At 49.3% G+C, this 27496-nt stretch overlaps 1 protein-coding gene across 5 annotated transcripts in view; it reads right to left on the minus strand.

The window, feature by feature from the left end:
- KCNN3 (potassium calcium-activated channel subfamily N member 3) overlaps positions 1-27496 on the minus strand; it is a 178937-nt gene that overhangs the window by 38115 nt on the left and 113326 nt on the right. For 4 of the 5 annotated variants that reach the window (XM_014837099.3, XM_044757800.2, XM_014837106.3 and 1 more), the window contains exons 4-5: positions 13409-13550; positions 6439-6549 (exon numbers count right to left, since the gene is read on the minus strand). In XM_014837099.3, the coding sequence (XP_014692585.2) occupies positions 6439-6549; positions 13409-13550 (253 nt within the window). The remainder of the gene's footprint in view (positions 1-6438; positions 6550-13408; positions 13551-27496) is intronic. The other variant, XM_070496835.1, reaches the window with a different exon arrangement.

Here is a 27496-nt window from a genome sequence, read left to right on the forward strand (position 1 = left end):
CAAAGCTAAGTAGATCAATATCTGCAAGAGAAAAAGAAATAGGCTTTTAACTGCACTGTGCTCTCCCAAGTTGACAGTAAATGCTATTGCGACCAGGGTCTCCCTCCAATTCACCTGGCTGATTGCTTTGAGCATCCTTGGGGTGGGAGCAGTTGAGGTCGTGTGCTCCTCCTGGGATCTGCTGAGCCCCTGATTGGGGCTTGGGGACCCTCTGAGCTCTCCTGGTGGGCAGGGGCACCAGGACCAAAAGGAGCTCCGGGGGTGGGGGTGAGGGTGCGGTGGGAAGGACTGGGAAGGACTGAGCAAGCTTCGTCACAATCAGATGGGTTCAGGGATGATTAGAAGACGGTTGTTTTTGAGTGGAAGGCTGGCTGTTTTGTGCCCCAAACCCATAAGCATATGAGCTGTTTTCTGTGGGTCCATACATTCTCTACCAAAAAATTGTAAGCTTTCACTCTGCTGGGGGCCAGAGAACAGGCTCGATGACCTACATACCTTAGGAAAGGCTGCAGGATTAATGGGTCTGGGTAATGGTAGTGCTAAGTCATTCACCTAAGAGCTTGCAAGTAACAGTGACAGCTAACATTTACTGAGTGCTTGCTACTGCCAAGCTCTATGCTAAACACTTGATGCTTACGTTGTTTCATTAGCCCTGAGACACACCTCACAAATGGATGGAACTATTATCCCCTCCTTGGACCTGTTACTGAACCTCTCTGAGACTCAATTTTCTTTGTCGCACCTTCAAAAAACACTTAAGGAACACCTACGATGGGGCAGATGCTGTTCTAGGAAGTGATAATATTGTGACGAACAAACCAATCACATTACTGCCCTCATGGAGTTTATAATCTGGTGGAGACAGGATGCAGTTTGTAACATAGTATCAGGTAATACTGGCTTCAAAGAAAAATACAGCAGGGTGGGGGCTAGAGTGCTGCAGGTGATACTGACCTGTGAAATGGGATTGTGGAGTTGATTACATGAGAATACACATAAAACAGCACACAGCCTGGCCACGGTGTGCTTCAATACGTGACAGCTTTATTGATATTCTCCTGCTAATAAACATTAGCTTCTCCCCCTACCCCAAACAAAGCAAAACATTAAACAGACACATATGTCTGTTCCTGGAGCTCTTGGCTGTATCATCTGTGTCAACGGCTTGCTCTGGCCACCTCTCTGCCAGGGTAACCTGCCACTTGGTATTACAGAGGGGCTGTCAGTTGCTGGAGGAACACTTGGGACAGAATGAGAGAGGCCCCAGTCTGGGGTCCCCCGTGCCTCCAGAAGCCACAGGGAGACTTGGGAGTGTAATTCCAGAAGCCCCACTGGTGGACCCTCCAGGGAAGAAATCATTAGCATGCCCATTAGGCTGCCAGAATCCTTCCTGGGGAAAGGGTGTTCTACCTAAAGGTTGGAAAGGGGGAAGGAATGGAGGGAGGAAGGCAGATCAGGCCTGGCAGGTGGGTGTTCCACAGGCTGAATTTAGATTAACTGAGGGCTGATGAGCATCAGTCTGAGAACCTACAGGCCAGCCCTGTCTTCAGACATTTGACCGAAGGCGTCCATTATACACAGGACTGGGGAAGACGGCCATCCCCTCCTCCCTATCTGCCAACCCCACTCTTCCTTCACCCTCAGCCCCACAGACTTCCTGCTGGCTTCTGCGGCTGCCATCTCTTTCGTCTCTCTGCTTACACACTCTCTCCTTCCCTCCCCCATCCTGTTCCCACTTCCTTCTCAGGCTTCTCTGCCCGCCTTACCCGGAAGCCCTCCCTGAACGCTTAGAACTGGGGGCTCCACCCCTGTGGCTGGTGGGAAGTTGGGGCAGGGAGCGAGGAGGGAGATACTGCTGTGGTTCAAAGTTGGAGTTTGAAGCTCTTTTCTCCAGAGCAGTATGGTAGTGAATGGCGGCTGATTCTATAATGCTATCAATTTGATGCTCAGCTCGTTTGGAGGTAAACTGGCTTTTCTCTCCAGCAGGCCTGGGACCCTAACGACCATGCTGAGTTCCAAGGAGCTGACTGCTCTGGAAAACCCACTGGGTTATGGCTGGAGAGCTGCCTGCTGGCCTGAGAACAAACTGCAGCCCTGGCCAGGACCCAGCTAGCTGCATATAACTGGGAGCCCACTCTCGCCCATCTCTGGGCCTGGGAAGTTCATCCCTAAGAATCCTTCCAGCTCAAAAGCTCAATGCTTCTGACTATTGTTAAAGAAAAAAGGCACTCAACCTGTCTAGGACAGAACCTTTGTGGGTAATATAATTTACAATCCCCTTTTGGGGAGAATTAGCATTCCTGATAACTGCTCAATGGACTATCTGATAAATTTTAAAGACATTAAGACTTGTTCTGGGAATCCACTCATGGGCCTAACCAACTGTCAGTCAGGAGTCCAGTGTCCTTTAGCCAGACTTTCTGCACCTCTTATAATGTCTGCCATTGTCTTTTCCTATAACACCCCTGCTATGAGTAAATCTTTGAACTAGCAGGATGGAAAAAAAAATTTTTTTCCAGTGGGATTGTGATAAACTTTGAAATATTTTTATAATCAAAGAAAAGTTTTCTTTAGCGCTGTTCAGTAGGTGCTGGGGGTTACTGAAGATTTTTGAGCAGGGTGGTGATATGTTTAGAGCTAAGTCTAAGGAGATCCACTGGGAAGCAGAACAGGATGTCTGAGATAAGCGAGGCCCGTGAGGACAGAAAGTGGCAAGTGGCTGTGATGGTACAAGACTGAGATGGTGGCTTCCAGCATGGTGGGGCAGAGGGCCTGGAGAGGCTGGTGTGTGTGAACAGCCACGCCATGGCCAGGTGAGTCAGTCTCAGAAACTCCTCCGGGGCTGGCCCCATGGCCGAGTGGTTAAGTTCGCGCACTCCGCTTCGGTGGCCCAGGGTTTCACCGGTTCGGATCCTGGGCGCGGACATGGCACTGCTCATCAAGCCATGCTGAGGCGGCGTCCCACATAGCACAACCAGAAGAACCACAACTAAAATATGCAACTATGTACTGGGGGGCTTTGGGGAGAAAAAACAGGAAAACAAACAAAAAAACAACAACAAAAAGAAGATTGGCAACAGTTCTTAGCTCAGGTGCCAATCTTGAAAAAAAAAGAAACTGCTTGGACTCCCGTGGGGTCCAGGGCAGAAAGGAGTCAGAGATGGCGTTAAGTTTCCCGGCCTGGAGACTGGAAGAACAGCAACGCCATTAGCTGACCAGGGAAGTCAGGAGAAGGAACTAGTGCAGGGAAGATCTGCGTTTGGTTCTGGTTTTACTCATTGATTTCACAGGGAAATGTACTTGGACGAAGTATTTGGGGCAAGAACCCCTGGTGGCAAGGATAAGGAGGCATAGTCCTCAGCCAGCGGCACACAGCCTGGTGCTCTCTGCGGGTCTGACGTGGAAAGCATGTGTGGCCAACAGAACGTCTCCTGTCCACGGTGCCTCTTAAGCCAAGTGGGTCCCTGGGCAGCCTACCTTGCTTTCTAGAAAGGAGACGTGCTCCTTGAAGGCAGGGACCACCTCGATGTCCCCAGAGCACAGAGTGTGGTGTCCGGTGGGTGACCCCTGTGATGAGTGTGTTTAATTACATAAAACAGAGAGATGGGGATGTGGAGGGTTGAGTGGGAGAAAAGACAGGGATCTAGTATCTTTTTTACAGTCTCTCTGTGTGTCATTTACATATATATTATCTAGTAGCCCAGAGGTTAGCAATAGATTATAATTATAGAATAACAATGGCAGTAACACTGCAAAGTCAGCTTGGGAAGATCTGATTGCATTAAATGCAGAAATGACATTGCTACCAGGGTTGACAAGTTATACAAGAGAAAGAAGAAAAGCCATGGGATTCAGGAAAATCAGAAACTGAGTTCTTACCCTGTGCTATCAACCACGCCCCCCATAAATAAATAAATAAACATAGTGTGACTCTTAATGGTAAAGGCGGGGCTGAAGCCTTTACAGGAAGACAGGCAGGATGAATAAACCCTAGAATGACTTGCGTATTTTTATGATTGATAGGTTACCATTTCTCTTTCTCTTTTTTCGCTTAGCGATTTAGTGTTTTAGTGTTTGAAGATTTGAGATTGCATGTACCTTTAAGAGACGGCTTCTATCTGTTAAATCTACTAATTGTGCACTCCTGAGAGGTTTGCAATTATGCTACAATCGTGGGCTCCTCCCACGATTGGATCTGTCTGTGAGAATTCACTGAGATTTTAGGAATGGACTAAGCTTAGCATCTCTTTGACCCACGGCCTAGCCATTTGGAGAAGCCAAAGGATAGGCGAGGCATTCCCAGGGGAAGAAAGGTGGGCTTCTCTGAGAGCAGGTCCAGGTGAGCTGAAGCCAGAGGAGGCCACGCTCGCTCGCAGCCAGCTTCCTTTCAATCAAGGTTACGTAAAAGAACCTTTGGAAGTCCCAGTCCTGCAGCTTTGAAAATCCTCCGTCTGTAAGAACCATCCCTTTTGTGTTTGTTTCTCTGGGAAAAAGATATTAGACATTAAAGGGACATTTCAACAGATTTAAGTGTTCTCAGAAAAGTGAGATGTTATTCGATTAAAAAGGTGCCTTGCACGCATGGATGAGCAACAAATATTTGTTGATTTGATTTTCAGTCCTAGTTTTCAAAAAGTAAGTGGACTTAAGGAGGATTTTAGAGAATCATTTTTGAAAGACGGAAATTAGCAACCACAGTCTTATCTCTTTCTACAATTATATTGCAGAAAAAATTGTTTATTTTCCTGTCGTATGAGGGAGCTGGCTTTGCTCAGCTTTATTTTCCTCTAGTATCTGATTTACAGAGTCAAAACCGGAGAGGACAAAAGAGTAACATGAAATACAAAGCAGATCCTTGGTTTCAAAATGCAAACCAGAATAAACAGAGAGACTGTTCACTGTCTGCTCTAAGAAAACAGCTTCCGAGAAGGTGTTCGAGGCAAATCCCTCTCGCCCTTGACTCCTGGACTGTTGTTTCAGGAGGATAGATGCAAGGATATTTGCACTGAGGTTCCAACAACTTTTGTAATTTGCTCAGTTCCGGCTATGACTTCTGCATGGGTGTTCGAGGGCTGAAGCAGAGCAGCTGGGTTACAAGGTTCTGGGTGAAACCCGGCTGGCCCACCCATGGGCACAGCCCCCAGTCCTGCCACCTTGATGCTGCAAATTGGGGTTTCTTTTGTACAACGGACAGCTCAGGGCCGCGAGGTACTGAATTCACATCTGTACACCAACAACATAAGACTATTTGCCTGTACCTGTTCCTTTTAACATCTGTGGAGGCTCTTTAAACAATCCGATACATGTAATCAAAGATCAGACAATCAAACACCATAAATAATTCTGCTAAGAAACTGGAGAGGCCTTGGCAACTGCACATTCTCCCACTGTCTTCCCTGAGAGCTGGCTCGCACTCTGTCATTCTCCCTCTCTCTTGTGCCCCCTTCCTGCCTTTGTCGCTATTTCTAACACATTTTTTACTGCGCTGCAACATTAATCACCGAATATTTTCTCTAGCTTTCAAAAACCCAAATCAAAATTTGGTCGCTTGTGGATCTCTTAACCCACTGGAGTCCTAAATGAGAAAGACTTGCTGGGCCAAGACCCCAGCACAAGGTTTTGATTCTCTCTCACCTCCGAGAGAGGAGAAGTTTGCAGGAAATCATATCACTGACCTTCGTTCAGCCTGCAGCTCTAAAGAATTGTCCATAAAGGCTGTCATTAAATAAACAGCTCCTGCCTTGCTCATTTGGCCTGCTGTTATCCTGGAAGGCTCATTTCTGTCTCTTCTAAATGGGCCTTTTCTTCTCTGACAATTCAGTGGGGTGTCAGACTTTTAGCAGCTAAACAATCTCCCCATTCCTGCATAATTTTCAGTTTGTCATCTCCTTAACCACTTTCATGAGGATACAAGTGAGAAACATTATCCGGAAAACCCGAAAGGGGAAAATCGGATGATGACATTTTGATGAACAGTATCTAGGAATGTGAGCTCTCCTGCAATGATCGTCTTTAATGATTTTTTTTTAAGGTCTGGATTTAGATACATTTCCAGGATTGATTTTAAGACTCTTTACTGCCCTTCCTAATGAGAATGGTGAAAATATTTGAGCATAAACAAAAATGTTGCGTCATGTTGGGCAATTTCTTGGGTACCATTAGGCAAAGGGGCGCTTATACCACTGTATGCTGTAGATTTAATTAACAGGAGAATTTTTGGGTTGCCTGAACCATGCACAGTGATTTAAGAGAAGACAGGAGCCTGGAGTGCCAAGCCATTGTGCCCAGTTTGTGGAGGCTGTTTGCATGTGTCTGGGGCTTCCTCAATCCTCCATTGCAAGGTGTGGCCCTGACTTATATCACATAACTACTTTCTTTCTGCTTGGCTTCCATGTTGGTCTTGAGTCCCCCATTCAGATGTGGACAGTGGTGTTTTACCCGTTTGGTGAGCTGAGTGTCCATCATGAAGTTGTGAACGTGTTTCTCCGCTTTGGTGAGTTCCAGCTTTCGGGCCACCACGGCCACCACCAGGGCAGTGCAGCCCGCACCCTGTGGGGGGACAGCAGAGGACCAGGGGAGAGAGCACATCATTAAGAGGCAAGGTTCAGAAGACTCAACGTGCCCCGTGCCCAGTGTGGGGTTTTCAGGAGAGGCCTGGGAACTTGCGCTCTTTGGCTGGTCAAGGCCAAGCCACATAACCTATCAGGGCCCCAATTCCTGCCCCCAGGAAGAGGTCTACAATGCTCTTGGCTTATGCTGCAGAGCCGAACTCTGGGAGACTTTGTCTTCATAGAACCAGTCAGTTCTTAACGGAGCAGGATCCTGGATGGGGCTGAGGTTTTGGGGAATTTAAAACAACAGACAATCACCTGGTCATCTGCCAGGCTGTGCAGGAAAGATAGAGGGTCCAGCACATACATGCCCTCTCTCCCTCATGCATATCCCAACCCCACTACCAGCTCCAGACCAGGGCCCAGGAGGAAAGAATGCCATGAATAGACTGGACTAAGGACGGAACACCTGCTGGAGGTGGAGAGTTTTCCTGAAAATAATCTAATGATGAGGCAATACGTTTTCCCCCAAGATTGCTTCCCAGGGAACACTGGTTGGCATGAGTACATGCATTCAGGGTTTTTTACCCGAAGGCCTAGGCTATGACTCAGCACAAGAAATCCACTCTTTCTTGCTTTCACCAGGAGGCTCATGAATTCTCCCTCATGCAGAGATTTTAAAGACAACAACCACCCTCCTGCCTCAACCAGGGTTTTAAGGGAACCCACAAAAGGCTCTCAGTATTTTCCAGAGCAGTGTTCTTATTCTGCTCAGGTAGGTCCGTTCCAGGGGAGCACAGGAGAGAGCGAGTCAAAGAAGCAGGGTTTTGCAGGACTCGTTTTCTGTCTCCTGATCCTCCGGGTGCATGTTTGACTGTCTGGGAAATGAGCAGAAAGGGGCGCATTCTAACATTCTCCTGCTGGATTTTTAAATCCTCTTCACTGTGCTTCTCAATGGGCCTGTGAGCACTGGAGGAATGGGGAGCATCACTCCTCCCCTGATTCTTCTGCAGGCAGCAGAAGTCAGCCCTGCCCTTGCCTGGTTCTTAGAAGAGCGTGCACACTCGTGGGCGGACATCGCCCTCTTCCTGCACACGGGGCCCTGGACCGCCCTGACCTCCACTCGTGGAAAGAGAAGAGCAGCTCAGTGAAGTCACAGTCTGATCCTCTAGATGCCAATCAGTACTTGAAGTTGCCAAAGAGCCCACATTAGCAGTTGAGGTCCCAGGATTGAAGGAATCAATCAATGACATTTTTGGCTCATTGGGTCTAATAAAATGTGTTAGAAACAGAAAAGAATGTTTTTCAAAGGTACTGCAATCTATACCAGAGTTGGGAGAAATGCATATGGGTAGCTCAGTCCTCTCCTCTCTCCTTTATACTTTCTTTCTTCTTCCACAGGTTGGCAAAAGCTGGCCTGTGCAAGGTTACGGCGTGGCTGAAGTGGGCAACGCTTTCCCTTAGCGCTTCACAAGGGTTCCCAGTAAAACAATCTTGTGTTTCTTGGTACAGTTAGACATTTGGTCAGCCAACCCATTTCTAGCACAACAAAGTGAAAAGAACTGAGGCTGTGTGGACTTTCCTTTTCTGACCTAATTTTCCTCTATTGTTCAGGGATAGCCGTGTTTTCTTGGCATCTGTGACTTGCAGGAGACTCTGTGCCCAATTTTCAAAGGATATGTATGGGCAGTTGGACAGCCTGGTCTGTAGCTGTAATCAATTTAGCTAGGCCTCCAAAAGCAAAAAATAGCTTAAAAGAAGCTGTCCTGGGGGAAGATGTGTGCTCCATTTCCCCTCAACCAGACCGACTATAATCCCTCTCCTTTATATGGAGTTCCAACAGTACTTTGGGTGAAAGCCCAAAAAGAGGGATATATCATAGTGTTAAAATGGAACATCAGATGGCGAGGGTTCTCCCCAGGCTCCATTCTCCCTCATCTCTCTGGGTCCAGGAAAACTCTATGTAATCACCCCTGAAAGCCGGGGCAGCACAAGCCTGAAGAGGGAGTCTCCCTGCTCACCATGCCACTTTGGGAATTTTATCAAAACAACCACACAGCCACCATCCTGAATTGCAGGGTCCTGATGAAGCACTCCCTGTTCTTGCCAGAGCTCAAAGTCTAGCTGCTTGAATGCAGGGGGCTTCTAATTAGAAGCCAGTGTTTTAACTAAGGAACCATCTATCTTACATGATTAAGATAAATTTCTGCATGGAGGAAAGAGGGTAGACTAGATGATGTGTCCCAATTTCTCTCAACTTAAAGATGTCAAGACTCCCTTCTGGATATTTTTCCAGAGGATGCTGGGTTCTTAACCCCTAACTCTAACTTGAAGAGGTAGCAGTGGATACTCTCAACTTTATTTTTCTTTTAGAAAATCCATTGTCTGGATGGAATTAGGGATGTTGCCAACAACAAAGCCTAACTTGGTGATCTCTATTAAGAGGCAACCTTGTAAAGATGGGGTCAGACATCGGCAACCTTCACCCTAGTGGGTAGGGTGGGGCAGGGTGCTGAAATCCAGCCTGCTGGTCCTCTCCAGAGTGTGTGTGTGTGAGAGAGAGGAAGAGAGAGAGAGAGGAAGAGAGAGAGAGGGGAAGAGGGAAGAGGGAAGGGAAGGAAAGGGGAAAGAAGAGGGGGATGCAGAGAGAGAGAAAGCTGGAGCAGAGGCTGAGACCGGGACCAAGCTGTGCTGCCTCCTGAACAGCATGGAACAGGACAGAGAAAGAGGCAAGGAAAAAGCAGAGGAATAAGAAAAAAGGATGGGCTGATGGGGTTGAGAGAGAAAGGCAGGAAGAACAAGGAACCTGAGACTTGAGACAGACGTTAATGGTCACTTTTGGTTCTTGAGAGGAAACAAAGGAAGCATTATGGGATCCCCCTCCTTCCTGCTGTGTTCACTTTTAAGTGGTATAATGATCACCGATGTTCCTTTGGGGACGATGGCCTTTTCACTTGGATGAGCTTATCAGTCTGGTGGGGCCAGGTTAGCAGCTGGGAAGGCTTGTGTGATATGGCAGTGATGTGGGTTGGTTTTAAGAGACAAATTGCCAAGGACCTGACTGATTTGGGTGTGTGAGAGCTCATGCTGTCCTAGCGTGGAATCTCAGAAATGGCTGGTGGGCACAGGGGGCATGTGAGGAGAGGATGGAGTGGGACAGAAAAGGGTAAGCAGCTGCTGGAATGACTTCCATGGGGTCAGATCCTGGGGCAAATCCATGACTCAGACGTTTGCTTTCACACGTGCCAAGTCCTGAATCACAGTTGACACCAACTGGATTCCCTGGGTCTTCTCTGTCCAACTCCTATTTCCATGGGAGGATGGTGGAAGCGACAGGATCCACCTCGAATGAGGTCATACTTTCCAAGGTACATGGTGAGCAGGAGACAAGAGTGAGCAGAGAAAGGAGCGGCTGGGATGGGGCGAACATGCCTAACTCATCTATAGATCTGAACCCAGAGACCCAATCTCCTCCACACGGGTCCTCCCACTTCTTGTTTCCAAGAAACATTTTCCAGCTGGAAAACCTTAGAATCTGGAAAAACAAGTATCCCAAGGGGAAAAGTATGAGGTGTTCTTAACTAAAGAAGCATAAAATAAAATAAAACATAAATGAAAGTGACAAATGGAGGAGGGAAGCCTGGAGGATTTACAGTTGGATTCTGTTTCTGCAACAGATTCCATGTAACAACTAAAATAACATCAATTGGTTTGAAACCAAGGTGTTTCAGGGAGAAGCTCATCTTCTAAAACTGACATTAAGCAGATGTCTTGCTGAGCCCTCTTTTCCCTCCTCCCCACATGACTCAACTTGTGCCACCTTTCGCTTCATCATCACTCTCCTTCTGCAGTTGAAAGAAGCATCTCTCATGAAGACTTGGGGGAAAGCTTAGTGTCCCCAACCAACCAAAAGGCCTTCAAAAGCACATCTTTAAGTTTCGTTGTCATTTCGGATTCTGGAGACTAAACATGGACAGCTTTCTCTCTGCATTGTAACTGTCATCATCCAATTCTTTATAGAAAGATGCTGGACTTTGATATATCTGCTTTTGTGGGTGAAATCTCTCAAACATCCCAGGTCTGTGCCAACAATGTCAAGTTGTTCAGACAATTATATACCCCGCTTAATGGTTGATAATTACACTGTTACTGGGATTGCCAAGAGAAAACAATGATTAAGACTATTTACAGCCGCACACACAAATCCTTCCTTTCCTTTCCCTAGCAGATCTTGCCTTGGCCTGCATGGTGTCCATGGTAACCAAACAGGAAGCCCTACCTTTAGTTAAGGCGCTTGCAATAATAATCGGGAGATGCACACAGCGGCGGGAGGCGGGGGAGGGGAGGAAGGGATTCTCAGCAACGTGAACCCCTGAAAGGAGTGACTCAGCTAGAAAAGTCACACTTGCTAGAAAAATGCCTCCAGGGTTCCTCACTGTGGCTGACCCCAGAGTGAGACAACTGACTTTAATTTGGGTAAAAACACTGACGGCGACTGGAGGAAACCTCCCTGTTCCTGCGCACAGAGAGGTATATATTTATGCAGCGGGGTTTTGTGCAAAAGGAGAAGATGAAAGGCATGTGCTGTATTTTTAATGTGGGAGGTGGGTCTCGGTTCCTCCTCATTTGTTTGTTCTTTCTACTTTGATCACACCTCTCTCCTCAAGGAACAACACACTCCCTTCCAAGGAGCTGCTGGAGACCCAGGAGCAAAAGAGGGAGCTGAAGACCAGCAGCCTGAGGAAGACCGCACCCCGGGGGAAGGCAGTGAGGGCGCCGCGGGGCCCTGCCTGCCCTGTGCAGCTTTGTCGGAGTAGAAGCCAGGAGACGCGGGAGTGAAGGACCCAGGGAAATGGTGGCCGTGGGGCCGGGGCTCGATGTGCACAGCTCCGTGCTGAGAGGGAGAATGGCTGGTATTTAAAAATAACAGAGGCTCCCAGCAGGGCCCATCCACCGATTGGCAGCCGGGCTCTATGCTGCCTCGGAGGCACAAAGCCTACGCCCTGGGAGCGGCTCTGAGACAGGAAAGCTTTAGCCTTCGGGCGGCATTTCATTCCTTTCTGGAAGGAAGAATCCTTCCCTGGTTTCCCGGTGACAGCTGGAGCTGTGCCAGACAGAGTCCTACTAACCCATGGGAGGTGTTTGTTCTAAGGCCGTACACTTACCCATGATTTATCCCAACCCCGGCGCTAAGCCTTTTGTCATTAACTGCTGTTTCAGGCCCTGCCTGCCAACATGCACCTGCACCAGATTTTAGTTGCAAAGGGGAGAGGGCTGTGTCCAGTCGGGAAATGGCAGCACTGGACCCCTGCTACTCACGGGGCCCACAGCCCACGGCCTCCTCTCCTCTGAGTGGCCTAAGTCCGGCTGCCTTGTCACTGAGATCTGTCCCAGGAAGCCACCAGGTTGCTGTGGGGTGGCAGTGGGGCAGCTTCTCCCCGCCCCAGTGAGGAGTTCACCCCGTGTCCACTGCAGAAAGGAGTCATTTCCCTCTCAGAAGGAGGGTCTTTTCTCCTCCCGAGAGAAATGGGGGTGATGAATGAAATCTGAGGGGGCACTGAAAGGAAGAATTTTCACGGGAACATGATGGGAGCACAGAGGGGGCTGTAACCCCAAACCTAGAGACCTAGAACCAAGCCACAGACCTCTTGTTCACCCTCACAGCCCACCACTACCCCCACCATCACCCAGGCTTATATGTGTGCTTGCTTGTTTGAGCCTCAGTTTCCCCTTCTGAAAAGGGGACACCGTGTGTTCACTCTGTGTTCTAGGATCAAGGGAGGAGGTCAAAGAGCAGTGGCTGCCTGTCCTGGACCTAAAGAGCAGCAAGGCCAACTGGCCAGTGAAGGAGCGGTAGAGGTGGGGACATGAGGGGTCCGCCAGCTCCAAGGGGGTGTGCAGCTTCTCATTGCTGACAAAGCTCGGCAACAGAAAGTATTGAGATGGGGCCTTATCACCAGCCAGAGAGGAGGGCGGGGCAGGCCTTCCACCCCCACTTTATCCTGGGGAATGCTGAGCTCCTACAGGCTGAGCGCCCTGCACAGGGTCCACAGTCAGTGTCGGCATTCAGAGCCCACTTTGGACTTCCAACCCATATCCCTCCCATACACCATGCTATGATGGCCACGAGATGGGCAAGAGTGTGTGTCAGGGTTGGGGTCGCAGCGCGATGGCAGGAGAAATGCACCTCGAAAGGATGCAGCACCACTGCTGGGCACCTGGGAGAGACAGGGATGGAGTCACATCTAGCTGGACACCAGTGCTGGCAGGACCTGGCACTCAGAGGCCAGCACCTCAAAATGCAGATATGGAAGCTGAAGAATGGGGAACTCAAGAGCTGGCCCAGGGCCATGTAGCCAAAGCAGGACCCCAACCTATGGCCAACCCAGTCCAGGACACAGGTCTCTTATGGCCAGTTCCGTGCTCTGTCCCCAATCCCTGCCTCTGTGAGTTCCTGTGAAACTTTATCAGACGTGGCACCAAGGTCTGTGGGGCCCAGGGATGGTTAAGTGCAAGCCCTGAGCCAAGTGGGCAGTCAGGCAGTGGTGGGTGGGAGCGGAGGGTCAGACCCACAGCCAGCTTCGCCCAGCCCATTTTGGGGGGCTGTGAAGAGACCATTAACTGTCAGGAACCAGGACCTTATTCCTGTCTTAGAAAAGGAAATGAAAAAGTGAGAAACTGTTGCAGATTGTGATCACCTCAGCCTCCCTCTGAGTAGGGGCAGGCATGCTGGCCTGTTAACCAGCAGCTGGCCCCACTCCCTGAGCGGGAAGGCCTCTCTGTGCTCTCGACAAAGGGCTCTGCTCCTTGCGACCGTCTGAGGGTAGGGGAGGGCAGTGGGCAGAGGCAGTACTCACCATGATGCCAGTGAGGAGACAGACGCCCTTCCCACAGTACGTGTGGGGCACCATGTCCCCATAACCAATGGAGAGGAATGTGATGGAGATGAGCCACATGGCACCCAGAAAGTTACTAGTTACGTCCTGCTGGTCATGGTACCTGCCAAGGGGGAGAAAGGAGTCAGTCGATGGAGCTGCTGTTCCCAGGAGTAAAGGCTCTGGGCGACCTGGACAGGGGAGGAAATGCTGAGAAGGAGACAACAGCGATGGTGGCGCGCACATCTCTTCAGGCGATCGAAGGGGCGCCGCTCTGCCCACCCGGGGTCTCCCACAGCTCCCCGTCCCCTCAGCCCCCCACCATGAGTTTGGTCCCAGAGGGAAAATGTTTTGTCATGATTTGTACCCTATTGGAGATGTCTTTTTGGTGTTGGTAAAATAGCTTTGTGTGAAATCATGCAGTAATAAAATTTAGATTTTCCCTTCCAAGTCGACAGTCTAAATGTATGTGGAGTGATTAATCTGAAATCACAAGCTCCCGAACAGGGAAAATGTCAAAAAAAATCACCAGACACATTTAGCAATTTCCCATAAGAAGGTTGATGGATCCCACTGACTGGCAACTCCTGAGTGTCTGGAGAGAGGCTGCGGCGGCCGGGGCTCCCTTGCGGCGGTCCCCAGGGGAGGCTCTGGGGTCTCTGCAGAGGGATGGCCTCCTCTTCTGAGCTAGACAGAGGCTCATGGCTGCCCCGCCCTGGGAGGAACCAGCTGGAAGCGTATCACCCCCATTCCCTCTGCCCGATGCCCTTCCAGCCCATCCTTTTCCTCGCTCCCTTCATCCCCAAACACCAAGGCCACTGTGTGCCAGGCTCTATGCCAAGGACTGAAATACAAAGGTGAGCAGGACACAGCCCTTGCCCTCAGGGCTCTCAGCCCAGGGGAGGGGTCTGTCCAGGACACAGACATTTGCAGAAGGGTCGATAAGTGGGTGGATGAGGCACCTCAGGGACTAGGGGGTGTGGGGGGGCAATGACCTTGATGACCTTGATCCAAACACAGGAGGGTTAGTCAGAGGCTTGAGTTTTCCAGGCAGGCCACGGGGAGGGTGTTGCAGGCAGAGGGAACGCCCTTATGAAAGCCTGGGCCTGACAAGTGCAGCAGGTGAGCGGGGTGCACCTGAGGTGGCAGGGCAGGTGAGGGTGGGTCCCTTCTCAAAAAGGTCTCCAACAGGATCAGCCTGAATGACACACAAGGGACTCTGTGTTTTGTCCTGATGAGATCTCCCCATCAGCCTCCTGGAGGCCATTGGACGGGAAAGGTGGGACAGGGCCAAGGAGACAAACCATCCTGGCAGGAGGCAGCAGAAAGCCATTTAGGAACCTTAATCCACAGAACTGAGTTACCAACGAGGCTTACATGAATGAGTGCACATGATGGGCTCGGGATGGGGTCCGGCACAAGGAGGCCCCCAGAAAGTATTAGCTACTATCATCAGTGGTCTCCACGCCCCCATGGGGGCTGGTGCCCAGGGAGCAATTGGCAAATGCTGCTTCTCCTCTCCTTGTCCCCTAGGTCAAGTGTGCAGGGGAGGCTGCAGACAGGTGCATCTGGAGACCGGCCTGGAAGGAGAGAGAAGCTCTGCTAGTCAGAAGGGAGGTGGAGGGCACGTGACTAGGGGAACACCAAGGGCACAGTATACGGATACCATTTATTAACTCTTATTGTATTAGTGGGAGTCACACAGCACAACCTACTGTGTGGCTGGCACTTTGTATACAAACACTTTTTCTAATTCTCACAACATCCATAAAGTCTTCTACAGGTAAGCAACTGGAAGCACAGAGACATTCAGTGACTTGCCTGAGGACACACAGGAAATAACCCAGCCAAAGCCCATGCTCCTTTCGCTGATCCCCTGGGCATCAGAGAGGCAGAAGTGACTGCTGTGTGTCGTGGGGGATGATGAGGAAGTTTTAGCGAGAGGAGGATACCTGGGTTCCCGTAGCAGGTGATGAGGTGGCTTCAGAAATCAGGGGTCCGATTTCGGAAGGCCTTGAATTCCAGGATAAGGGGTTTGGATTTGGTCTTAGAGGCCTTGGAAGGGATTGTAGGTTCTTGAGCAGAGGAAAGACAAGATGACATGGCCTGCTGGGAAGAGTGGTCTGCAGGTGGTAGCAGGGTGTTTCAAAGATGGAACACAGAGGTGGGGTAGCCAGGTGGGTAGCAGGCGTGCAGAGCCAGGAAGGAGGTGCAGGCGGCCGCCTTCATTGCCCACCTGAGCCTGGTCCTAGCAGATCCCAGTGAGTACATCATCGGTGGGCTGTGCGGCCCCAACGCGAGTCGTCTACCAGCAACCAGAGGGGTGTGGCATTAGCCTTCTCATAGCTGTCTGCACAAGGGCACGCATGCCTGGAACTCCAGGGTGACATGGGCAGAGCAGACATCCCCTCCCCAAAGCTCTGCTGAGAAGATGCCTCACCTGCCCTCTCCCACCTGCTTCACTTGCTCCCCAGCGATAGGGAGGGCACCCTGGCTGGCTGCTGCTTCTGGTCAGCCTTGGAAGTTGCACACGGGAGTAGCACAGGCCGGTGGTGCCCATCTCTGACCCCCAGCATAGAGTGTGCCCTGGCCCTGCCCTCTGACATGGTCTGGGACGGGTAGCTGTCCTCCCCACCCCATTCGCCATAGCCCTGGGGCTCTGCCAGGCCCTCAGGCCGACGCATTCCCTCCACTTCCGGCACGCTGCTCTCCAGCTGGGAGGAATGGTGGCAGACCTCGGCTCTCAGGGCCTGGGCTGAAGTAGTGGTGGAGAACCCTTCCCTGGAGGGGTGGACTTCGGAGTCTGAAGCAGCCAGACTCAGTGACAGATTGAGTGTGGGGGCAGAGATGGGGGAAGACTTAAAGACAGCTCCGTGCCACAAGCCGGCAACACGTAAACGAGCAACAAGAGTCAGAGCTGGGCTCGTCCGTCCATCAGAAACCATTTCCCGAAAGAAGCCGTGGGTCAGGTCTGAGGACAGTGAGGTTGAGCAGGTGGGTAGAGGGGACGTGAGCCTGTGGTCTCGGGCTTGGCTCACCTGGCTTCAAGCCCCAGCTCCACCTTAAGTAGCTCCATGGATGTGGGTGAGTGACTTGACCTCTCTGTGACCCAGTTTCCTTATCTGCTGGTGGGAGGATTAAGGAAAATAATCCACCAGCCATGCTAGCACGGTGCTCAGCCCCGAGGCGGCATGCCACGTCAGTGGTTATCCTTGCAGAGAGGCGGCAGGTGTTACAGTCTGAGAAACAATCCATAGAAAAGTATAGGGGTGAGATGACAGGTGCAGGGGGAGAGGGTCCCAAGCAGGGCGTGGTAAGAAGTTCATGAAGATGTCTTGGAGTTGAGGCTGGAGAACTATCTGATCCAGGGATGAAAGGAACCTATTGTAGATTCTTGGACAAAGAAGGGACATGAGACACTTGGCATCTGAGAATGATTCTTCTAGCAGCTACATGCAAGACTGATTAAAGAGGGCAGGCCCCAGACAGCAAGAACTGCTAGAAAGTTTGCAGGTGCCCAAGAAGAAGCAATGGAGAACCTTGAATGCCAAACCATGGGGTTTGGATTTAATTTGTAGCCTGGCTTCTGTGTATATTATTGGCTTGCTGTGCTCACGTGTCTCCACCATCCTCCTTTCCTTGCAAACCCTGAGGCTTAAACTAGCGTTCCCTGGCTGCTCGGCTGCCCTCAGGACCATGGACCAGCCTGTTCATGTGTGGGTGGATCCAAAGTAAAGAAATTAGAGCTCAAAGTGGAATTAAGTACATGCAGCGATAGGGAACCTGTGTCTCTTTTTTAAATTGATGCTTGATTTACTGCTTTATTTTTCTCTAAATTCCCTTTACGTTCCTATGGGCTTCTTTTTCATTCACCGTGTGCAATCCTATTGGTGCTAACTGTGGGTGCTGAGAACAGAAGTAGATCTTGAGGTTGTCATTCACTCATTGTTTGTCAAACTTCAAATCTCAAACTTCAGACCTCCCCTGGGCGGGGGCCATAGAACATGCGGAGATGAATGCGACACACACCCTGCTCTCCCTGTGGCTTGGAGCATCGTCATGGAGATAAGACACACATGCAACTCACCAAGCAGGAAGTGATGAGCAAGAGAGTCAGGCTGGTGATTCAGGACTGTGGGAGTGGAGAGGAGGGAGAAATTGTTTCCAAACCAATTCACAATTTTACAGAGGTTCACACTGGTCACAAATTCATGTACTAACCTCATGCTATTTTTTGCAGTACAGAATTTTTTGGAGAAAATAGTTCTATGCTTTTCCTTAAGCGCTAAGGGCAAAAAGGTGTAGTGTTTTTTTTATTGTTCTTATCTCTACTTTTTGCCAAAGAAGATTCACCTTGAGCTAACGTCTGTTGCCAAGCTTCCTCTTTTTGCTTGAGGAAGAGTCACCCTGAGGGGCCAGCCCCATGGCCAAGTCGTTACGTTTGCGTGCTCTGCTTCGGCAGCCCAGGGTTTCGCGGGTTTGGATCCTGAGTGCAGACATGGCATCACTCGTCAGACCATGCTGAGGCAGCGTCCTACATAGCAGAACCAGAAGGACCTACAACTAGCATATGCAACTATGTATTGGGGGGCTTTGGAGAAAAGAAGGAAAAAAAAGAAGAAGAAGAAGATTGGCAACAGATGTTAGCTCAGGAGCCAAAATTTAAAAAAAAAGAAAAAAGAGTCACACCCTGAGCTAACATCTGTGCCAGTCTTCCTCTGTTTTGTATGTGGGTCGCTGCCACAGCATGGCCATTGATGAGTGGTGTAGGTCCACACCTGGGATTCAAACCCAGGCTGCCAAAGTGGAGGGCAACGAACTTAACCACTAGGCCATGGGGCTGGCCCCAGGTGTAGTTTTTTTTTTAAAGGTGGTTATTATATTTATTAATTTATCATTAGGGTGTGGACTTTGGTTTTTTCACTTTTTAATATTATGAAATAAATGGTAGATATGGAAGACTGTCTGATTGGGCAAAGATGGTGGATTAAACACACGTTTACTTTTCTCCCTCCTTAAATCCCTCCGCAACAGTTTCAGTCCCCTGCTTTTAATAAGAAGCAGACAACCAGGAATCCCCAGACATCTGAGGAAAGTTTCTAACAGTAAAGACACAAACCAAATCAGTCAATTAAACAAACAAAGGAGAAGGACCCTGGATCAAATACAGATCATTCACAGGGGAGAATTCCTGAAAAAAAATCCTATAATTAATGTTGTTAGCAAGATAAAATAGGATATTGAACCCATGAGACAAGAATGGAATGCTATACCAAAGAAGTCTTTCAGAAGGGCTGGTAGATAAACTGAGGAAGTCTCCTAAAATGCAGAAAAAGAGAGATGAAAATAAGAGAGAAAATATGAAAAAATTAGTGACTCAGTCTACCCATTCAAACAATAATAGTTTCAGAAAGAGAGAACTGGGAAAAAAGAAGGAGGAGGAGAAGGAGAGAAGTGATCATTAAAAAAATTTCCCAGAACTGAAGGACACAAGTTTCTAGATCAAGGGTCCGTTGCCCCCAGCACAGTGAATGAAAATACACTCACACCAAGGCACATGATCGTGAAATTTCAAACCAGGGGGAAGGAGAAGATTCTATGGAACTTCCAGGGAGAGAAGTCTAACACAACGAATCAGAAATCAGAGTGACTCTGGACTTTTCCACAGCAACACTAGAAGCTAGAAGGCCATGGAATAAACGAAAGTTCTGAAGGAAAATGACCTCTAATCCAGAATTCCAAATGAGCCGAGGTATTCATTAAGTCTGAAGGTGGATGATGTGCAAAACTCTCAAAGATCTGCCTCCTCTGCAGCCTTTCTCATGAAACCACAGGAGGGTGTGTGTCACCAAACAAAGGAGTAAACCAAGAAGGACGATGCTCTGAGTTGCAGGAAACTGGAGATCCGCAGAGGAGGGGGCCCAGGATGACGGCGCCGGGAGGTCCTTGGATGGTGGCCATGCACCAGGCGTGCAGGGCAACCAGTCCAGGCTGGAGCAGGTCGGAAGGCTCCGGGAGACGTTTCTCCAAGGAGACAAAACTGATAGGAAACCTGATATGCCTGACCATCCCGAGAAGAGATTTAGACAGCTGCCAGGATTTGGAGTTGAATTTGTGATAAATACATAGAAACGAAGCAAATGAAGAAACATGATAATTAACCAGGAAAAACAAAAAGTTCTGCAGGAAATGAGAAGTTCTCATCCTTTACTACAAGGCTCAACTGTGAATAGAGTCAATTAGCGTTGACTGAGTGATGTAAACACCGATTACTGATCTACCCCAAATTATGATATAATTATGAAGGGAGGATGGGGCAGGGGACAGGAGGAGTTGGAGGGGAGGGGAGGAGCTAACTTGGCATCTTCCATAGTGGGAAGCGAACAGATGGTGCCCAAACCAAGAAGTAGCCACACAAGTATGTTATTCGGAGACATGGAGGTAAATGCTAAAATTAATTAGCAAAAGAGGTAAAAGTAGCTACCTCTGGAGAAGGACAAACGGGAAAAACGGGTGGAAGACGGCAAACAGAACAACTGACTCTAATGGGTATGTACGTATAACTTCCGTAATATCAAACAGAAAGCCAAACCTAAGAGGAAAAAACAAAAATATGGGGCCGGCCCCGTGGCCGAGTGGTTAAGTTTGCGAGCTCTGCTGCGGCGGCCCAGGGTTTTGCTGGTTCAGATCCTGGGCACAGACATGGTACCGCTCATCAGGCCATGTTGAGGTGGTGTCCCACATGCCACAACTAGAAGGACCTGCAACTAGGATACACAACTATGTACCAAGGGGGATTTGGGGAGATAAAGCACAAAAAAATATATATGTATATATATGTAACGTAAGATTAAGTTACGAAGCATAAAAATAAGCATGCCCAAACTCACTATCCAACCCAGCCGTGTTGAACCTACTGGGGTATTCTCTCCATTCCCAGGCCCCTACTCCCCCCCACGGATAATCCAGCATCATGCTTATCATGTGCTCGTTTTTATTCACGTGTTTATACACAGGGATGTTTACCGCAACAATAGTAATTCAGTTTTGCCTGTTTCTGAACTTCATGAAAATGGAAACATACTATGAGTGTGGGAGGCAGCCTCTGAAATGGTCTCCAACAGTCTACTTCCTCTGGGGTACCCACATACTTTTGAACTCCCACCCTTTTGCTGGCTCTAGTAACTTGTTTCTAACAAACAGAATATGGCCAAAGTGATGGGCTCTCGCTTCTGAGGTCAGATTATAAGAAGACCGCGGCTTCTGTCTGGGGTGATCTCTACCTAGTCTCTTGTGGATTGCTCCCCTGTGGGAGAAGCCACCTGCCACGCCATGAGGTAACCCCATGGAGAGGCCCACATGCTGAGGGACCACAGGCCGCCACAACCATGTGAGTGAGCTTGGGAGCGGAGACCCTTTAAATCGAGCGGTGAGATGAGACCGAAGCCCTGGCCAACAGCTTGACTACAGTCTCACGAGAGACCCTGAGTCAGAGATCCCCACTTAAGCTGCCCCTCTGTTCCTAACCCATAGCAACTGTGAGATAGCAAATATTTGTCGTTTCAAGCTAAGTTATTGCTGCTAATTTGTTACACAGCAATAGATAACTAATACAATGAACTCTTCTAGGAATTGCTTTTTCCCACTCAACATGTATGTTGATATATGTGGCTATAGTGTATTTTCGTTCCTGTACTGTGATTCATCATATGAATAGACCATAATTTATTTATTCATTCACCTATTGATGGACATCTGGATGATTTCCAGGTTTTTCCTCTAAGGAGCAATACTGCTACAAACATTCTTAATCATAGCTCCTGGTGCATTGTGGAAGAGTTTCTCTAGGAAACATACCTAAGAGTGGATTTGCTGGTTTGTATGGGATGTGCAGATTTAACTCCATTAGAAATGCCACGTTACTTTCCAAAATGGCAGTACCATTAGGCTCCCACCAGCAGTGGATAAGAGTTCTAGTGCTCCACATGTCCTCATCAACACTTGTCATCATCTGATTTTAACTTTTGCCAAACTAGTGAATATATTGGCATCTCATCATGCTTTTACTTTGCATTTCCCAATAAAAGCTTGAGTATCCTTTCAGATGTTTATTGGTCATTCATGGTTCCTCTTCTGTGAAGGCTCATTCATGACTTTCACTCATTTTTCTATTGGTTTGTTTTTGTCTTATTTTCTTATTGCTTCTAAGAGTTCTTTATATATTCTAGATAAGAAGAACTTTGTCAGTTTATGTGTTGCAAATGTCTCCTTCCAGTTTGTGCCTGGTCTTCTTATTTTCTTTACAGTATTTTTGACAAATAGAAGTTTTAAATTTTACTGTAGCTGAATTTATCATCCTTTTCATTTGTCATTAATGACTTGTATGATTTTTAAAGAAATCCTTCTCTGCCTGTAGCTACATGATTTTCTTTTCAATGTTCCTAAATGTTGTCTTTCACATTTAAGTCTTCAGTTCTCCTGGAATTGATTTTGTGCATGGTGTGAGGTAGGGATATGACTTCATTTGTTTCATATGGATAACCAGTTATCCCAGGCCCATGTAATGTGTAGTCCATCCTTTCCCCCACTGATCTCAATGTTGCCTCTGTCATAGATTATGTGTGGGAGTGATGATACTTATGGGTTTTCTATTCTGTTCCATTGGTCTATTTGTCTAACCCTGGGGTTATATTATAATCCTCTTTGTAGTCTATTTTAGGTACCTTCTCAGAACCTACCATGTAACAGGTGCTCAGTAAATATTTGTGGGATGCACATGGCCTGCTTTTTGCCTTCCTGTTCCCCTGTGAAAGTGATGCTTGCTTTAGTAATTCAGCGAAGCCCAGTGAGGTGACTTCAGCCGTTCTCTTCAGCAGATAAACTTTTGTCAGAGTGGCTGCCAAGTATCCTGGGCTTGGAGTCAGTTCTTACTGTTAATAAGAACTTAGCTTCTTGACAGTAGCTGTAACCTAACTCTTTTCACATGGATCTCAGTGATCTGACAGCTCTAGCCATTTTGTCTTGGGTCTGGTTTGTTTGCTGGCAATTTGCAGGAATCAAGCCAGACTTTGACTTCACCTTCCAGTCATTCTCCAGCTTCACACAGTCACACCCCTGCCCCTACTGAGCTGTGGACCTTGTGCTTGCTAAGTTCTCCAGTCAAAAACCCAACAGCACGTACCTGACTTGACCCCCTGGTGGCCTTTGACCCCATTGGTGCCACCCTCCTCAGAACACTGCCCTCCTTTGGCATCTTCAGTGGCTTGCTCCCCTGGTTTCCTCCTGCTCTCACTTCTCTTCTTGGCTTTTTCCTTTGGCCTCCTCCACAGTGTCACTGTGCTCCGAGCTTACTTTGTACATATACCTTTCTTGCTTCTGTCATGCCTGCCACTATCCTCACTGATCTCTTCTGAATGACCCTTCAAGACCCAGCTCAAGTCCCATCCAACCCACCCAGCCAACGTCAGCTCTTGTCTCTCACCCCGCACCCCCATGGGCTTGTGGAGGAGACCGCCAGGCTATCTGGCGTCATGGTTGAATGCACAGGTTCGAGGGCCAGACGACCTATGTTTAAGTCTGGGTTTTGCCCCTTAGTATCTGCATGACCTTGTCCACGGTTTTCCCACCTGTAAAAAGGGTATCAAACTTGTACCAACTCACAGAGAGTTGCCGTTAGAGTTGAAAGAGCTGGTATGTCTAAAACAATTAGAACACTGTCTGGCACATAGTCACACTGAAAAAAGCTCGCTATTATTGTGCTATTACCATCTTGTGTGTATAAGTCTAGGCGTGGCACAGCAGAAAGAACACGGGATCTGGAGCTAAAAGACTGCCTTTTCCGCCCTCATGGCTTTGTGACCTTGAACAAATCACTTCACTGTCCCAGCGTCTGTCTCCTCTTCAGGGAGGCAGGGTGGGATAACGTCTGCCTTGCTTACCTCGTTCAGCTGTGGCAAGGAGCGAATGTGAAAGGGGCTTTGTCGGCCTTGAGAGGGTGACACAGATAGAGGCCTGAGACTGCCCTCTGAGAGCCTCCATCTGGGGCACCCCCCCACCTGAGGCTTCATCCTAGTGAAGAGGGCAGCCACACGGGATGTGGAGGGACCAGGTGGCAGACACTGCCATGTAGGAAAACAGTTATTCCTCCAGCTTCTCCTCTCACTCGTCCTTGTCCCACTGCTCTGGGTTCACCACAGCCCCTTCCCTCTGCATGCAGCTCTGCGGTTTAACCCTCTTCTCCATCAAATCCTGTCTGCTCCACCTTCTAAATCTGTCCAGAATCTGACTGCTCCCCACCACCTTTGCTGCTGCCCCCCATCCAGGCCCTGTCCTTTGCCCTGGACCACGGCAGCATCACCTGGCTGACCTCCCTCCTTCTGCCTGCACCGCCCTGCCACGACCCACAGACAGCAGCCAGAGTGGTCCTTCCAAAGAGTAAGACAGACTACATCACTTCTCTGCTCAAAAAGTCCTGTATCCCTCAGAACAAACGCCAAAGTCCTCATGGGGGCCTGTAAGGGCCTAAAGAACCACCCCCAACCCCTGCGGCCTCTCTGACCCCATCTGCCTTCACTGTCCTACTCCGGCCACCTGGCGTCTGTGCAGCTCCTTCCACAGCCCGGCTTTACTCCTATCTCAGAGTTTTGTACATGCCATGCCTTCTGCCAGGAAGCCTCTCACCCTGATGATGTCAGACCTTGGCTCAAACATCAGCTGCTCAGCGAGGCGTTCCCTGCCTACTCGGTTTATAACTGTACCACTGCCCCCACCCACCACACCCCATCTTCCTCTCCTGGGTCACTTTTCTCCACACACCCATCCCTACCTGATGTCATAAACATTTGACTTATTTTTGTGTTTGTCTATCAATCTGCATTAGAATACAGGCTTCATCAGGGAAAGGACTTTCTCTGCTTTGTTTACTGCTGTATCTCCAATGCTCAATAAATATTTGTTGAGTGAATGAAGAAATGATTCCATTTGGTCTTGATCACAAGCCAGCAGGCCCAGGTCAGCAGCACAGGGGCTGTTACCTGATTTTATAACGAAGCAGCGAGAGGCCCAAGAGAGTAACGGACCTAACTAATTTCTCACAGCGAGTAAGCGAAACAGCTGACTGAAACCGTAATTTTTCTGACTCTAAAAATGGCAGCTTCAGCGAGCAGGGTGTGGGGTGGGGCGTGGGGCAGCGTCCATGTGCCTGGGCACCACCAGCCTGTCCTCGCTTGCTCAGCAAAGCACCCGCTCCACCCCTGCCAGCAGGACGGTAACCATGAGGCTCTGCGTGACAGGCCAGCACCAGCCTGGACAGGGAGGCTGAGAAGCTTGTACCAAAGGGGGACATTTTCACAGAGTCCTGGGTTTACTCCCAGCCCTGCCTCCACCTGTGTCCAGGCCTCCTACATAATCAACTCCTAATTATCAAGTGCCCCCCATGTGCTAGGGCATGTGATTCCAGCTTTAGGGAGAAAATCGCCATTTCTTAAGGGCACCATGAGCCTTAGTTTAGGAGCATTTGAGAAATGCGGGAGGCAGGTGAAAAAGGACCACCGAAGTGCAAAGTGAGCTGAGGAATAAATGGCTGATGGTGACCTCTGGGACACTCCTGCTTCTTCCAGCCACAGGTGAATTCACAGCAAGGCAGAAAAAGAAAGTTCTTTCTCTTCTTAAAAACAATTTCCCTGATAAACATCTTACAACGTGAAATAAATGGTGCTGCAGACGCACGGCTGATGGCAGGGCCGATCCAGGAGAGGCAGGACCCACAGACCCCACACCAGGGACGACACACACGCATGAGGTCGCTCCATCGTCGGCTTCATTCCTACAGCTAGTGTCCTATTTTTTAAGAGTTGGCTTTGAATTTAGGAAAACAAGGACCTTTCCCTCCACCAGGTAATTCAAGGCAACAGCCTTGGATCTTTCCAAGGCAAATCTAAATCTAGTCTTTTATTTCTAGCCTGGAGAACTAACAGCATGGGTGCAAGGCCTCTGGTTATTTTTAAAAGGGGAGAAAACCCCCACCCCCAAAAGGACGGCAGCTCCAACAAACAGGCTGCGACTTCTCATCAAACAGCCACGGCCTGTTTTCCTTCTGCAAACACTTTTAGTGTGGCTTTTTCTCACAGACGTGGTGGCCCTCGTGTCCCCTCTGGCAGTTTTCCGTGGAGACTTTTGCCAAGTGTGGAAGAGTCAGGACATCTGGCTGGTGTCACACCTCTGGGTGCGACCTCTCTGAGGCCTGGGTGGGAAGTCTAAACAAGAGTGCCAGCTCCGCTTTTCTTGGTGGGTGTTTCTCCGCTCCTGGGTGCCCCCCTCGCTCAGCTGAGCTAAGATGTTTGTTCAACTTCCCCGCTTCCTAAATGCATGCCCCCTTTGAGGGAAGCCAGCTGCCATTCCCTCCACAGTCCGTTTTCTTCACGAAGGGGAGCACTGTCAACCTCTCTGAATGGTTATTAAGTTAAAAACCAGATGGCTCATTTGGCAAATCCTTCTGAGTCAGTTTCTCTATTTGCAATGTTTTCTTTCTTCTTATTAAAAAATATTTCCATGTTTCCTGATTTGGAAATGTTTAATAAAATGCATGGAAATGGAGAAAAACAATATGTTTGGAAGAAGCACTGTTCCCATGGGAAGCGTGTCTTCCACGGTATCTGGAGGTGGCGTGGGGAGAGGGCCTGGGGTCCCCATCCTGCCCTGTCCCGCTAGCTGCTGGCCTGGGTAAGGTGCTGACCGCTCCCCATTGGGCTTTCTGTCTGTGAAATGAAGCGTGTAAAGCCTCTCTCCTGGGATGGTGTCGATGGTTAAATGAGATAACAAATATAAGACCCTGTGCAGCGCCTGGGACGTATTTGGGCCTTAATGAATGAATTCAGTCAACAACTATGAAAGGCGCCCCTACTAAGCGCCAGTCTGGGCACCTACTTCACGGAACTTACAGTCCAGTGAAGGAGGCTGGCCCTAAGCAACATGAAAGCAAAACAAAAAAAAAGGACGAGTTACAATTGGGACGAGTGCCAAGGAGCAGCAGGGGCACTTAGCAGGGACCTTCTCTGAGGACACAACCCTTATACCACCCAGGATGAGCAGGGGTGAGGCTGGAGCACAGGGGCTGGCTGGGGGGTGCTCCAGGTGGAGAGCCTAGCTCCAGAGGATAAAGAAGTGCTCCCTCTGAGTCTCCGGCACTGGGCTTCTCTGAACAAGTGTGAGTATGCTGGCACTGTGGGCCTGCACTGTCACCAGCACCCCTGGGCCCTCGCTTCCCCTCCCCCCTCCTCTGTTCTTCTTTCCATTGCTTCTCTATTCTGTCTTCTCTCTCATCCTTCTTTCTCTCTTTTCTTCCTATGCAACACTGCCCCCGCCTCCCTTTCATCTCTCCTCTTTAATTTTCCCTTTTGCTGGCTCAGTCCCCCTCTCCTCTCCTTGTGAGGAGAGCCCCACCATGAGGGGAAGGGGGTTTCTGCCTCCAAGGAGCTGACCGTCCCCGTGGGGACACCAGTCTTTGTTTGCTTTAGGCTGGTTTCACTTATCCAGCAAACTTGTATTTCACATCTACTGGGTGGCCAGATACCGATGGCATTAAATGAAACAACACAGGGTCCCTGCTCTAGGGAGCCCCGAGCAGAGTCAGAATCGTGTGATTTTACATCGCGTGAGGAGGGTTGCATCAGAAGCAAGTACACACGTCCTTGTCTTCCCAGGGCCCGCAGCCCACAGCCCTCTGCCCTTCTGATGATCATGGGACTCCTTGTGGTTTCAACTGCCACCTCCCAGACCTCTGAAGCCAGCCCAGACCGCCCCTCTGAGCTCCAGACATGCATCTGTGGGACATCTCTGGGGGGATGGCAGGTCAAATAAGCTCAACTTATCCTGAATCCTGTTCCTTACCTGCCCCCCACTGCGATGCCCAGTTCCCTTCCAAACCAACACCTCTTCCTCCTGCATCGCCCATCTGTGGGCAATACCCCCATCCAGCCGTGACAGGACGCTGGGCATCCTTCTCGAGCTTCCTCCACCGTCACTGCCCATCCAAGGAGTCAGTCCTGTCAATTGTGGCTCCTCGAGCTCTCT

The sequence above is a fragment of the Equus asinus genome, chromosome 25 (genome assembly GCF_041296235.1).
Source record: "Equus asinus isolate D_3611 breed Donkey chromosome 25, EquAss-T2T_v2, whole genome shotgun sequence".
In the NCBI taxonomy this organism is placed as follows: Eukaryota; Metazoa; Chordata; class Mammalia; order Perissodactyla; family Equidae; genus Equus; species Equus asinus.